The sequence below is a fragment of the Glycine soja genome, chromosome 2 (genome assembly GCF_004193775.1).
Source record: "Glycine soja cultivar W05 chromosome 2, ASM419377v2, whole genome shotgun sequence".
Taxonomy (NCBI): domain Eukaryota; kingdom Viridiplantae; phylum Streptophyta; class Magnoliopsida; order Fabales; family Fabaceae; genus Glycine; species Glycine soja.
The window spans coordinates 8,624,630-8,637,472 of NC_041003.1; the positions used below are offsets into that span (position 1 = coordinate 8,624,630).

General features: G+C 29.3%; 1 protein-coding gene across 1 annotated transcript; it reads right to left on the bottom strand.

The window, feature by feature from the left end:
• Positions 1–2,890: 2,890 nt before the first annotated feature.
• Positions 2,891–5,962, bottom strand: LOC114385586. The gene is made up of 4 exons (XM_028345639.1): positions 5,102–5,962; positions 4,381–4,621; positions 3,436–3,553; positions 2,891–3,301 (listed from the first exon to the last, which is right to left on the bottom strand). Exons 1-4 carry the CDS (start codon positions 5,725–5,727, stop codon positions 3,210–3,212), a joined length of 1,077 nt encoding a protein of 358 aa, XP_028201440.1. The 5' UTR covers positions 5,728–5,962; the 3' UTR covers positions 2,891–3,209.
• Positions 5,963–12,843: the final 6,881 nt, after the last annotated feature.

Sequence of the window (12,843 nt, forward strand, 5' to 3'; positions counted from 1 at the left end):
AAATATTTGACGAATGTGAATCAATTATTTAATTGGAATTTCTTTAATTAATTGTAAGAACTAATTTAATACCGCTATACACTTTGATGGATTAAAATAATTATTTACTCTTATCTAAATTAAAGTATATGTCCATTTTCATTGCTGAGTGAGTCATTGTATAGATAATATAGTAAATCATCAATTTCTCTCATGAAGTATATATCATTGTCAATATTATTCCTTGAAATTAATACCTTATTAAAAATGTATTTTAAGAATAAATTTTAGTTTCACATCAATACAGATAAAATTTTCTGCTTAATCTGATTCTTAAAGCTATATAATAAGAGCCAAAGCATTACTTAGTTAGACCCAATAACTCTCACGTGTAGCTGCCATGATTGATGCATAACTGAAATTCTTAAAGCATTCCTAATTTTCACATCATTTTGATGATGGGAATGCTTTAAGAATTTCCAGTTAGGTATCAAGACTGAGAAGGTAGAGGGAACTCTTTTCTAAGAAGATGTATTGAGTGGTGAACAGAGCAACGAAACAGGGGAAGAAGGGTGAGAGCATCAACAACAAGGAAGAATAAAAAACAACGCAAAGAAGAAAAAAGAGAGAGAGAGAGAGAGAGAGAGAGAGAGAGGAGGAGTGAATGAATATGGAAATTGGTCGAGGTGGAGACATTTTATAGACAAGGTCAAGGAGGTCCCAATGGGAATTTCACACTGAAAAAAATAAATTAAATAGATGGACAAAGCAACGAAATTGTAGAGAAAGGAGTGAATAATTCCAACGTTCCGTAGTACGTACTTTTATGAATCTGCATGGACATTTAGGGCAAAATGACAGTGTTGCATTGTATGTGGTGCTTGTTTGTTGCTTTTTGTAAAATGGGACTTTCACACTTAATTGAACCACATAGATTAGTAAATTACCCCACATGCATGTTCCATTATCATACAAACTCTGGCATGTTTAACATGGGTTGCTGTGCCAATGACACATTAGCCAAAATGATAGTAGTGAACAACCCACTCGTTAAACAAATGTTCTTCTCCGTCTACTTTTGTAACCTCTTCTTGCCACTAATTAATTGCACTAAGCCAATAAACCAATAATAGTCATACTTTTAAATTGTCAAGTTGTTTTCATAAGCTTTTCCTTTTGAAAATAATGAACATCTAATTGCTATTAGATACATGCACGGTGTAACTTTTCTGTTCAAGTGCGTGCATCATTTAGGTAAGAATTTCCTATTCACATGCTAAAGCATCAACAAATCTATTCAATTATTTTCTGACAATTGGCCCAGCTAGCAAAACCAGAATGTAAACCATTCCATTATTGTTTTTATTTAAAATAATAAAAACTAATATAATTTAGGCTTAATTTTATCAGACAATAAAACCTAAGCTAATAATGAATTTAAGTTATAGTATTTCTCTTCTCCTTAATTATCCTTTTGGTTCTCATATAGTGTTTGAGCAATATGAATCTGGTACCTTTTTAATTGTTTAATCAGAAATGCTATTGACATGCACTCTCATTCATATTATTTTATCGGTCCTTAATTATAAGATTTTTTTTAAAAAAAATTATAAGATTTTTTTTTAATTTCTAGATGAATTATTTTTTTCCTACATACTTTTATTTAAGTATTCTCTCTTCAAACATTAATAAAAAACAAATAAGTGGATAAAGAGAATAAAATAGTAATTTTTGAATAATAGTATAAATAATTGATAAATTTAATATGATAACTATTTTTCTTAAAGGGTGTGAATTAGTTAAAAATATCTTATAATTAGGGATGAAGGAAGTATATTTTTAACCCTCACTATGATTATGATTGAATGAAATTTATTGAATATTATTAATTTTGATGGATAATGTTTCTCATTTAATGTTTATCTTTCCATTTAGAACTCGAACCCACAAAAATTGATAAACTTTGGCTTATCATAGAGAGCTTTAAAAAAAAGAGTGTGAAAGTGTGCTAAATTTAATTATAGTTTTTATAATTTAAATTGTACAATTCTCAAACTTGAGCCCAAGACACCTAAGTCCATGTCAACATGATCGTAAAACAGGACAAATAATAAAATTACTATACCACTTAGAGTGTGTTTAGATTAAGGAGAATATACTCAGGAAAAAAATATTAAGGAGAATAGAACAGATTTTTTATTGTATTATTTATATTTATTAAATTTTCCCTCTTAATCACTAAAATCAAATTTAGTTTTCTTTTGCTTTGTTCTACAGAAAAATTATAATATTTTAAAAAATTTATATAATTTAATCTCAAAATTTAAATTTAATCTCAAAAAATAAAAAAAAGTGTGATAAATCTATCAATCTATTTAACTTCCATTTGTTATCATTAATGAAAGAATCAAAAATAATTATTTACCCAAAATATAATTTAATCTTCATCTTCTCTATTAGACTCATACTTTGGGTCTCAAATTACGAGTAAATTATATTTTGGATGACAAACATTTTATTTGAATTTTATATTTTGAGTAAATTATATTTTGAATAATCGTTTTCGTATGTGTTTCCTTTTTTATCTCTCTTCCTAATTTTTCTTTATAATAATAATAATAATATATTTTCTCTTTTTTCACTCTCTTAGTGGGTGTCAATTAGCATTTGGATGTCTAAATATAATTTTCCATTTTAAAATTAGCCACGTCACCTATATATTCGTGCTTCGTAATTGTTCGGGTGCATTACTGAAATAGCCCATTCGAATAAAAGATTAGTTAAGTTGAATTGTAGATATGATTAATCACAACATTAACACGTAGAAAAATAACCAGCTTATGAGATAATCCTAGGGAAGAGACATGCCATGATGTCGTTCTGGAATGCAATGTAAAATGACACATGCAGATGCCTAGAAAAGATGAAGCCACTTCATTAATGTGATGAAATCCACTGAGATACAACTCAACTCTTCCAATTTGAACAACACACTACCCTCTAATTAACTCAAGAAAACAGAAGCCGGTGAAACTAATACAATAATAATACTCTAGGGTTGCTCAAACTGCAGGCAATGGCAATGTCAAGAGAGTCAAAACAAATGCTACCCGATGAGGTTTCTCCCCTGGGACGGAGAAGAACCACAATGAGTGGCCCATAAAATAGGGCGAATAAAATTTCTAATTCTACTCAATTTCTACTCCACAAAATTGCAGGCCGGGGAAACCTCACAGTACCACAGCAACCTTTTCTTGGGAACCAAACGCGGAAGGATGAGCAATCAGGGGCTCATAGTGGTCAGCTCCAGCACCGCACCAACCTGTATGTGGAAATTCGCTTAGAAATTTCATTAAAATAAAATAAAAATTAAAGGAAAAAATAGAGAAAACAAACTACTGCTGAAAGCTTGAGCAAAAATGGCCATATCTATTAAAATATTTTGCTCTCCATTACCTGTTCCTTTCATGAAAAGGAAAAAAGGAGGTTCATTAATTCGGCTCCTTGGACGATGTGGAAGGAAGAAAACACAATTTTCTTCATCGACCATGGCATCTGAACCATGTGCTTGCACCTGAAAATGATGAGCAAATTCAGATGGAAGCATGGTGACCGAAAATTACCCACCCACATGTACAAAAACTAAACTGCACAAAAAAAAGATGAATTTTTCCCTTTGCACCCATTATATTACGGGTAAATTATATCAGGAGAAACCACAATCAATACCCATATCAAAAAGTGGGAAAACAAGAAACTCGGATAATTATAAAAGAATTCCCAATTACAAAGTCATAATCAAGCCTTCCCAATTTATAAAGTCATAATCAAGCCTACAGGAAGAGTTATGACATTTCAGCAAGCCACTGCCTTGCATTCACATAACAGATGGTACTCACTCTAACACACAGTACTACTTTATAAATGCACAGAAGCAAATAAATAATTGAATCTGTCACACGGATATATCTGCAAATGCAGGCCAGAACTGAATAGTTCATTTAAAGTGGCTCTTTAAGGTCCCATCAATCTAGCAATTAGTTCCTGGAATGCAATTGAAGAAAACCCCAGACATGGATAATAAATATATTATGAAAACCTCTTAATAATAAAGTTCATTTTTCTTAAAAAAAATTATTTAATTTCAATTTGCTTTTACTAGATGAGAACTGTCATGCAGCAGCAGAAAGAAATTAAAGTTTTTCTCTAATATACACCGCACATCAAGCAGGAGCGCATAAAGATTGTCGCCAAATAATAATTTTCTGAAAATGACTACCTAATGAATAAGAGGATAGAGATTGCACAAAATTTAAAAAACAGCAGGTGAAACATCTTAATTGAAAGAATACAAACAAACACCAAAAGCAACTCAAGTGTCCACTGAAGGGCATTCATTACCACATATATCTCTCTCTTGAACTCTGTAGCAAGGCATTCAATTGCAATATCATCACCGAAAGCTGCAGCACGACCCTCTCTATTCTCATCTACAGATAATAAACCCTCCTCAGTATATTGCAAAGTGATGATATCATATTCATCATCAGGAGAACCAGAGATCAACATGTATTTGGCCCAACTTGGACCATCATTCACAGGAACACATCTCTCTTTGTAAATAGACTCCGCCGCCATTTCTCTTCAATCACAAAAACAACACATAGTAAAGAAAACAACCAAAACCAATCACAACAAACAGCACATTCTTGGAACTTCCATGCCCCATTTCAACACTTCTCACATCGAAATAAGTTAAAATCACAAATCTCTTTACAGCAAAGAAAAAGAAATGCAGCTCAGAAACAAATCAAACAAAACAACTTTCATTCTTTAGTTTCTCTCGTCTTCATATAAATTGTAGCTGTGAATCTTCTAATGTAACTAACAAAGTAAACTTCTACGCCTATAATCTCAACATTTCTGAAACCCTAAAAAAAGAAAACGAACGGAATAGGATTAGGACTAGTTCAAAATATTATGAAATGAAACAATTAAAACGTAGACAAACTCATTCTTGCTTTTCCTCTTTTCAATTTAAACAAATAAAAATGATTGAAACTTCTAACGATTCAAAAGCACATAGAAAAAAAAACGAATGAAACTCGTAACGATTCAATACCTTTGCATGCCGAGGTGAACAAGCTCTTCGATGGCCGAATCAAGAGCGAATCGATCCTCCTTCTTCGCCAACAACTTCACCTCCTGAACGACATGAATCCCCCAACCGTTCTTCAGATCCGGCGAGTACATGTGCCGAATCGCGTCGTCGATTGCTTCTCTCTCCTCAAAACTCACAGATCCGAGATCCTCCAAGAACCGCGCCACCGTCCGCCGCCGCAGCTCGCGCGCGTCCACGTCCTCGCCGCTCATCGCCTTCCGCGACGCCGTGAACAGGCAGTTTCCGTCGGCGGAGACCTCGCCGCCGTGAGAGAGCCGGAAGACAACAGATCTGAGGGCGGAGGAAGACGGCGGCGGCGACGACGACGAGTCCTCCTCCTCGGGCGGAGGCTTCCAGAGCACTCCCTTGGCGTGGAGCCTCTGGAGGTGGCGCCGCTGCTGCTCCTCCAGACCGACGACCTCTTCCCAGCCGCCGCCGGCGAAGGGCCCGCCACCGACGTTGGCCGAAACGACGAGATCTACGGTTCCGATAGGTTCTGGTTTGGGATCCCGCCACGGAAGCGCAGCCGGGGGCGAACCTTGGAATGGTTCGGCGACGGTGGTTGAGTCGCAGAGAAGCTTCCCCATTGCGATGAATGAAAGAATGTGTGCGATTACCGTTTTCTCTTCTTTTTTTTAGTCAAAATTTTCTTGATTATTCGGAAAGAAAGAGTTTGGTGGGTTTTCTTGTTCCTGTGTGTGTGCAACGGGAAAGAGTTGCAGAAGAGAGAGAGAGAAGAGAGAGAGTAGGGTTAACGGATAGATGGACGGAGCGGGAGAGTTAGACACGTGGATCAATGTGAACGTTAACGTTATTATGACCTTTCTCGCCCATATAAATATAATATAATATATATATATATTAATTACAAAAGTTAGTTATTGATTATTTATTATGTGGTTTCTAGAATATTCCCAAAGGATTCCGACAACTCATCTCCTCTGGTTACACTCTCCCAGCCACTACTATTTCAACATTAACTTCAAATCAAATAATGCTATTTCATTAGTTAATTTGAAAATATTGCCATTTTCATTAGTATTAAATTAAAAGTATCTCCAACTCCTTGTCTAAAAAAAAATCACCAACACACCAACCAACTCCAATTTTAACTACTTTTGAGTCTACACCACCTAACTCATACTTTGATTAAGTGATTAAAATTAACGGCAAAATTCTAAATCAATAAATTTCTTTTTATATGTAATTATAAAACCTAATTCAAATCAGTATATTTAAATAATAAAATCATAAAGAGCGTTAGCAACACGCTTTAATACAATTTTCTGAAATTTGTATTCAAAATAAATGTTAATATTTGTATTTTATCTATTTTTATTCCCATAAAATAATTTTACACCCATAAATATATATTTTATTGAACGACATAACTAGTTTTAAAACTAAAGCTTTTTAATTCATAAGAAATTTTTAAGTTAAAAAAGAAAATTGACAAATAGTTTCTATTTCTCAAGTTTGTATTTATTGATTTAATTCAAAAGGTTATTGTTGGGAAGTTACTAATTAAGAACTAGTGAAAAAAAGTTACTCCCTTTTTCACTAATAAAGAAAATTATCCTGTCCTGGTAAAGAAAAAAAAAAGAAGAAGAAAATCATCATGCATGTAAATCAATAAGGAAAAACATAAACTTTGCGTGAAGAGTCAACGTGTTGAAATGGATTATTGGATGTTCCTTTTTCACTATTATACACGCGTTTACTCCAAAACATTATAAATTATTTCTGCATTTTTTTAATAATTTAACTCAAAAAACATATATATGCATCCGTTAAAAACGTTACTCCGAGTGGAAAGTGCTAATCAAACAAATCTTGAAATACTTGGGTTAAATGAGAGGCTGCATAATTTTGTCTTGATGGAAAATTTACAAGTTCTCCTCATAATTAATGACACTTCCGAATTGAAGCGGCCTAAAACATCTCTAATGAAAATATTTAATTTAATTTTAGGTTTAATTACTTATTTAATTTTTATAGTTTTTAAATTTATCAATTTTAATTCTTATAATTAATAAGTGAATTTTTTAGTTCCTAAAATTTACATTTTAATTCTCAAAAAGTTACTATCATTAAATGTTTTTAACTTTGTTTATTAAAAAATTTTACCAGCAAAGACTTTTCATAAATTAAGATGTAAACTTCAGGGATTAAATTTTTTTTCCTTATTATCTATAAAGACTAAAATTTGAAAATTATAAAGATTAAATGAGTAATTGAACCTTAATTTTAAGTAATATTATTTAATATTTTTTCCCACATCAGATGATATAACATTACTTAACAAATTTATACTATAAATATATTGTTTTTTCAAACATTATAAGACGAACAAAATTAAGTTAATCACTCACTTCAATAATTTTAACTTTAAAATGAATTTCAGGTTTAAGTGTCTAAATTTATGTAACATCATAAGACTTGCAAAATTATGATAAACAACTCATCTAAACAACTATGCATTATACATAGATGACAAATTTTATATCGAAAAACAAAAAAAAAAGACATTTTCCTTAATTAATTTTATAAAAAAGTATGTTTCTAGTCTCTTCGTTTCACTTTTTCATGTTTTTAATCCATGAGTTCCATATCGTTTAATTTAGTTCCTCTACTTTATTAAAATCATGTTTTTGCTTCCTCCAAAGGCGTTAATTTTGTCTGTTATAATTAATAGTGAGGATTTTTAAAAAAATTGTAAATTAATTACAATGACGTGAATTTTTATAAAAAAAAGAAATTATGAAAATGTCTTACCCGAACACACTGAACTCTCATTTTCAACTATTTCATTTTTGTCTTTGTTTTCACTTTCATTCTTCAAGTGTTCTATGAATTTGCATGGTTCCAGATTCATATCTATACATAGGAATTGTAGTTCGAAATTAAGAGCTTGTCATTCCCAACCAAGACAAAAGGAATGTGCCCCTGTGTGGAAAAATTATAAGGGTATTTGGTTTGATTATTTTCTATTTTTATTTTCACTGAAAATAGAAAACGGTGATGAAAATGTGTTTGGTTAGATTTCTGAAAACATTTTCAGTGAAAATGAAAACAGGAAATAACCAGAAAATGAAAATAATAAATTTTCGTTTTCAGTGTTTTGAGTTGAGAACAGAAACCTCATTCCGGGTAAAGTAAAATGAAATTGTGATGACAATGAATGTAATTTTAAGCAAATCTAAAAATACAAAAAGACAAGAAATTAATATATCATAAATTTTCAGTATTTTTATTTCATGAAAACAGAAAATAAGAAGTCAAACTAAACATATTTTCAAAATTCTAATCTTTTGAAAATGAAAACAGTTTTCAGAAAATGAAAACAGGAAATGAAAATAGAAAATGAAAATGCAAATCAAACACACCCTTAATAATCCATTTCCTAAAAATTAATGTAATTTGTAAAGAATACTACAAAAGGACTAAAACACATTTTTAATAAAATACATGAACTAAATTAAACCATATGAAATTTCAAGGACTAAAAATAAAAAAAACTAAAATATAAAAACTAAAAACATATTTATCGGAATAACAACCTATATAAAGTAAACAAATCACCAAGAGATTTAATTAATACTAGTAGTAAAGTATACTAGTATGAAAAACGGTAGATCGATCTCAAGCAATGCATGTTCCAAAGTATCACCAGCATTGAATATCACTCTAAGAATTAAAGAAACCATATCAACTTAAGCTTAAGTGTTATCTTAGCCACCAGAAAATGAAAAAAAGTGATGAAGAGGAAAACTTTGAAAAATTCAATAAAAAAAAGGAAAACTTTGAAAGATAGCACTCGAAGAGTTTAAATATTATACTAACCCTATTCCTTTTACCCTTACTTATTAATCATCTGCAATCCATTTTCGTCTTCATCTTCCTTCGATCAAGACTAATTTGGGTTATCCGAATAAAGTTATTTTTTTGACAGATAAAATAACTTTTTGTATTATTTTGCTTCTTTTATTAATCTCTTTACATTGTTAATACACGAACTATTTTATCTTAAAAATGGATGTAAGATTATCAAATTCCCATGTGAAATGAAATTAGAAGAGAATGTTTATGAAAATTTAATTGACAACTTTCATTGATGGCAATGCGATAATTAAAAGCAATAATACTTTACAAACACCTATCAACTTTTCCCATCGTGGTTTGTTTACCCATTATCTCTGCATCATTATTGAAGGGTGAATGGATGAGGATGATTCATGATTGAGATTAAAAAAAAGGGGGGGGGGGGGGGGGGGTGTGCATGAGTAGGTGAATAATTGGGCAAATAAGGTAGGGTGATTAAATTTCAAAGATATATATAATAAGTCTTTCTTTATGATTGACTTTAGGATAAAAGTCCTATGTTTTATATCTCAGAGTCATGATATATTTGAGTCATATCTAAGAATTATGACATGATAGAGGGTATCTCAATGTTTGGAAACATTTTCTCATACACATTCAAACTAGAGTTTAATTGGATGTGAAAGAATAGATATTCTACAAACGGGCGTTCAAAGTTAAATCAAAGTCACTGCTTGGTTTAGACCACAATCAACATGACAGGACAATCTACAGCTAAAATATTTATGTTGCTCTTCATTTGACTTGCTTTTTTAAGTGTATTTTGTCTAAAGAAAATATAGTTTTCTACGTTTGTTTGGAGAATAATTAAAAAGGAAAAAAAAAGTTGTATGCTTCGATGATATTTTTTTTTATATTATCATTAAATAACAAATCATTATGCTATATAAGAAGTTTATTAATTTTTATAATTAATATTTTATTTATAAGTCATACTAAAAATGATTTTTATGATTGATGATGCAAAAACACAATTCAGTCAAAAAAAAAAATGCAAAAACACTAACTGTGTATATCTATTCAAATCATAGTTAAAATACAGCAATAGACCATACACTTCGTTAATTGGATCGTTTGCATATATATAATTCGTTTGTTTAATAAAAGAATTAATCAAGCATAAAAACTCACTCTGAATTAATTAGCTGTCGTTTTGTTTTTTAAGAACTGTTTTTTTTTCTTTCAAAATGTTCAAGAGTTATTTTTGGATGATTCTTTTAAGTAGGAGATGATTTTAATCCAAGCATATACTACGTACCTTGACTTCCATCCAATACACTTGACGGTTCTTTACAACTTACACTACTCACGAAACTAAAGACAGTGATTGAATTTCGTATTGAGAACTAAATAATTTGCCTGCATAATGTTCACACCCACACTTTTTTACTCTAATAGGTTGCCTGCAGACCCATCTTCAAAAACTATTAATGCATTGTTCGGATGCAAAAAGATATAAAGGAAAATAAAGAGGAGAAGAACGTTAACAAATATCTTCAGAGTCTTAATTTAAGAATAAAAAATAGAAATGCATGTGTATAAACTTCAATCTTCAAAGCTTGAATTAATTTCGCCTGTTTAATAACTAATAAGCTTAAGTTTAAACTCATACTTTATTTCATAAATATAATAAGTTCAAATATATATATATATATAGGCTCATTTTTTAGTATAATTTTAGATATGGAATCATATTGATAATATTAATTATTTATTAATTGTAATTCTATCTAGAGATTTGTTATTTGTCATATGCATGTTTTTTCTTTTCTTCATTTTATAGAATTGAAGATATCTATTAAATATTAAGTTAATAAACTAAAAAAATATACTTCTAAACAGATTTGGAAAAAAAATCTAAAGTGTTGCATAAGTTAGATAAAAGGAACTTCAACTTTATATTCTTGAATAAGTCAGGTGCCAAGGTTAGATTTCACTCTTTTAATAAAAGAATCAAGATTGAGTAGCTAAACTTTATTATAGAAAATACGAACATTATATAATATTTAGCTGACGGGTTTATTCTTGTCGATGGCTTTTCTTAGAAAGCTTGGGGTGCATTCTGTGACAGGGAAACGAATCTTTTAGGTTTTAGCTAAGGATAGGCAAACCATTTAATGATTTTAATGTTTCCTTAATCTGACAAATTTATCCTAAAATTATCTTTTGGTTCTTTTTCCTGTCCTACATCAAATTAATGGGAGAATCACTTATTCAAGGATTTCGATGCTTATCCCAAATAAACTTTTTTTTTTTTTTAGTTTAACTAGTATTATGCAGAAAACAAAAATTTATTTAATATAATTAAAATTTATGATAAACAAATACTTTTAAATATGTAAAATATATTATAATTATAATAATAAAAAATAACATTTTTTGTACTTATATATTTAAAATAAGCCATTTATGTCAAGATACAATTATGCTTTGAACCATTGACATTTTTTAAATATTGATTTTTTTAATAAAAAAAACAGATTAAAAAAGATAAGAGGCTAAGCAACCCTAAGAATACTCTCATTGAAAGTAACTTCTAAAAACGCTTCCATTCAAGATAATTATTCTAATTTTTATATAATGAGTACAATCAATAAAAGGTTTACAATTAATAAAATAAAATTAAAAAAATGCAAACATAACAAATAAGATAAAAAAAAACAATTAAAATGAAAAAGAAAACCTAAAGCACTTCCTTCCATCCATGTAATCGTGTCATTCTTTATTTTTATTATTGTATTGAATTTGTTGCCATAAAATTTGCGCTAAAAACAAAAATATATGTATGCATGATACTGTTAAAATATTTTTTTTATTATATTTCTTAGACTTTAAAAACCGAGAAATATAATAAAAAATAATTATATTTTTAATCTCTAAAATTTGGAATAATTTTTTTAGTCTTTTGATTTAAAAAATAATATTTTAATTCCTCAAATTAATTTTTTTAATCTCTATGGTCAGACGATGCTAACAAAAATGGGAATAAGTGATTGTTAGTATTTGAAATGTGTCAACCTCATTTCACTACTTTTGTTAAAAATGTCTAACTCCAATCACTAATAATGTATTTTTTAAATTTGAGAAACTGTATTTTTTTTTTATCAATTTGGGGGGAAGAAAATGAATTTACCGCAAATTTTAGGCACTATAAATATAATTATAAAAAATTCATTCATCTCATTTAAAATAATGTAATAAGATTTTTTTAAAATTTTTTTTTTTTTTTGTTAGTTTCTAATAAAAAAAATAATAAAAACAAGGTGAATAAATCAAAAAAATAATTCCTGAAAAAGAAAAACAAATATTGCTAGCTTGTGAAAAAGGAATATAAGACTATATTTGAGTTTTGAAAATATTTTTATTTCTTTTAATAATTATTAAATTCTAATATTTTCTTTTTATTTTTTAAAAAAATATTTATAAGCAAAAACAAATCCTTGATGTCTCATTTTCATATTTTTTTTGTTAATAACTAACTAGATAAAGAAGAATTTTAATTTCTTTTATTCTAGAATGCCATGTTAACTAAATCTTAGAAAATATATTTAAAAAATAAAGTTGTAAAAGAATTAATTGAATTTAATTAGTTGTTTATCTAATTTTAGTTTATTGTGTTATTGATTGAAAGTTAATAAAAATAAGAGTAAATTATACTATTTATCTCTATTACACAAACTCTCGATGCTTTTTTAAGTTTTAACCATTACAGACTTATAGTAACCTCCCTTATACGAGACTAGTGTAATGTTTTTTAAACAATTAAGGAAAATTAGTGTAACAAATAAGGGGACGTCAATATACATTTTTCAAAAACTAAG

Coding starts and splice junctions, on each gene's coding strand:
- LOC114385586 (XM_028345639.1), bottom strand. CDS start 5,727: ATGGGGAAGCTTCTCTGCGACTCAACCACCGTCGCCGAACCATTCCAA. Junction 4,622..5,101: donor GTTCACCTCGGCATGCAAAG/GTATTGAATCGT, acceptor TTGTGATTGAAG/AGAAATGGCGGCGGAGTCTA. Junction 3,302..3,435: donor CCTTTTCATGAAAGGAACAG/GTAATGGAGAGC, acceptor TTCCACATACAG/GTTGGTGCGGTGCTGGAGCT.